The following is a 1279-nucleotide window of genomic DNA, read 5'->3' on the forward strand; positions in this document are numbered from 1 at the left end:
AGTAAATTGAGTGGATGATGATATAAAGTGTGTAGAAACTGGCACACAGATGGCCGTCAGCTCTCGCTACTAACGAAGTTGAAATGAATGGGTCGGCTTCACTGCTTCCCTACATTAGATGAACAGAAACTAAATGGTCGGTTTAGAACAGACAGTTTCTCATCTACAAGCTGCAGCACATCCTTTTCTTTTCTCTTCCCTCAGGTAACATGAGAACATGCAGGGCACAAGTTACTAGATAAGGATTCTTTAAAGTTTTAGCAAAGTTGTTCAATTAAACAAAAACAGACCACAGCCACTTATGAAAAACATGCTTTATTACTGGACATTTTTCATCTTGAAATGGACACAGCAGGGTTCAAATACTTTGAAATAACATGAAAAGCACTGGATATTTTCATGACACAATCACCCGTGCACTTATTGAAATGCTTTAATTCAGTCCTTCACATTTAAAACAGACTATGCATAGATGACACCGGCAGGAAGACTAATGGATCACTGGAAGAGTGGAGTTTGAGAGAGGTTGATCTTTACAGACTACTCTAATGAGAAGTGTGGGTGTGCGTCAAATACAGCTATCAGATGATCTGGCAAGTAGTGTTTTTGCATAATGTCTGTTGGAAGGATTCTCCATCAGAAGACAAGCTTCTCCTTAAAAGAGACGTTTCTCGTAACTGTGGGAGAAAGAGTATGAGAAGAAAAGATCACACGACTTATCCACGATACTCCCTGAGGTTTCCTGTTAAGACAGACACAGCAGTAGCCTGATTACAGGCGCTAAAGAGGAAGTTTAACTGAAGGCTTGTGTGGTTGTGGTAAGACATGAAACTAGGAAATTTGAAGACCATGAAATATGAAACTGAGGAAAACCCATGTCTGTGTGCGTGTGTACCTGTGCAAGCTGTGGACTCCGCCTTCTTTCTGAGCTGATGTTGTTCTCTTTTCAAATTTCAGGTCTCCAGAGTACATCATGGCTCTGGAGAAGGAAAAAAGAAAACAGCTGTTAGATGACAGCAGAAATGGTGAGAAATTAAGTACAATATAAAACTTAAGGAAATAAGAATAAAGCTGGACATCAAATTTCTGTGAAATACAAGATAATGGTCAAGCTATAGAACTTGTAATACACCTGACTGTACTTGGTCAGCCACATCACACTAATGTGATTTACAAAATGTGTCAAGTACATCAGATTCAAACTTCGTAATGAATTCCTTTTTCCCCTATAACTGTCAATTTGTCGTCAAAAACATTTCTGCAAAAAAAAAAAAAAAAA

At 38.5% G+C, this 1279-nt stretch overlaps 1 protein-coding gene across 1 annotated transcript in view; it reads right to left on the bottom strand.

The window, feature by feature from the left end:
• Window positions 1–299: 299 nt before the first annotated feature.
• Window positions 300–1279, bottom strand: part of impdh2 (IMP (inosine 5'-monophosphate) dehydrogenase 2) — a 19980-nt gene continuing 19000 nt past the window's right edge. Inside the window, exons 12-13 of the mRNA XM_013910248.1 lie at window positions 896–1086; window positions 300–677 (exon numbers count right to left, since the gene is read on the bottom strand). Coding sequence (XP_013765702.1) covers window positions 656–677; window positions 896–1086 — 213 coding nt within the window. The 3' untranslated portion in view covers window positions 300–655. The remainder of the gene's footprint in view (window positions 678–895; window positions 1087–1279) is intronic.

This window comes from Pundamilia nyererei, unplaced genomic scaffold, assembly GCF_000239375.1.
Source record: "Pundamilia nyererei isolate P.nyererei 1_Seehausen unplaced genomic scaffold, PunNye1.0 scaffold00039, whole genome shotgun sequence".
Lineage (NCBI taxonomy): Eukaryota > Metazoa > Chordata > Actinopteri > Cichliformes > Cichlidae > Pundamilia > Pundamilia nyererei.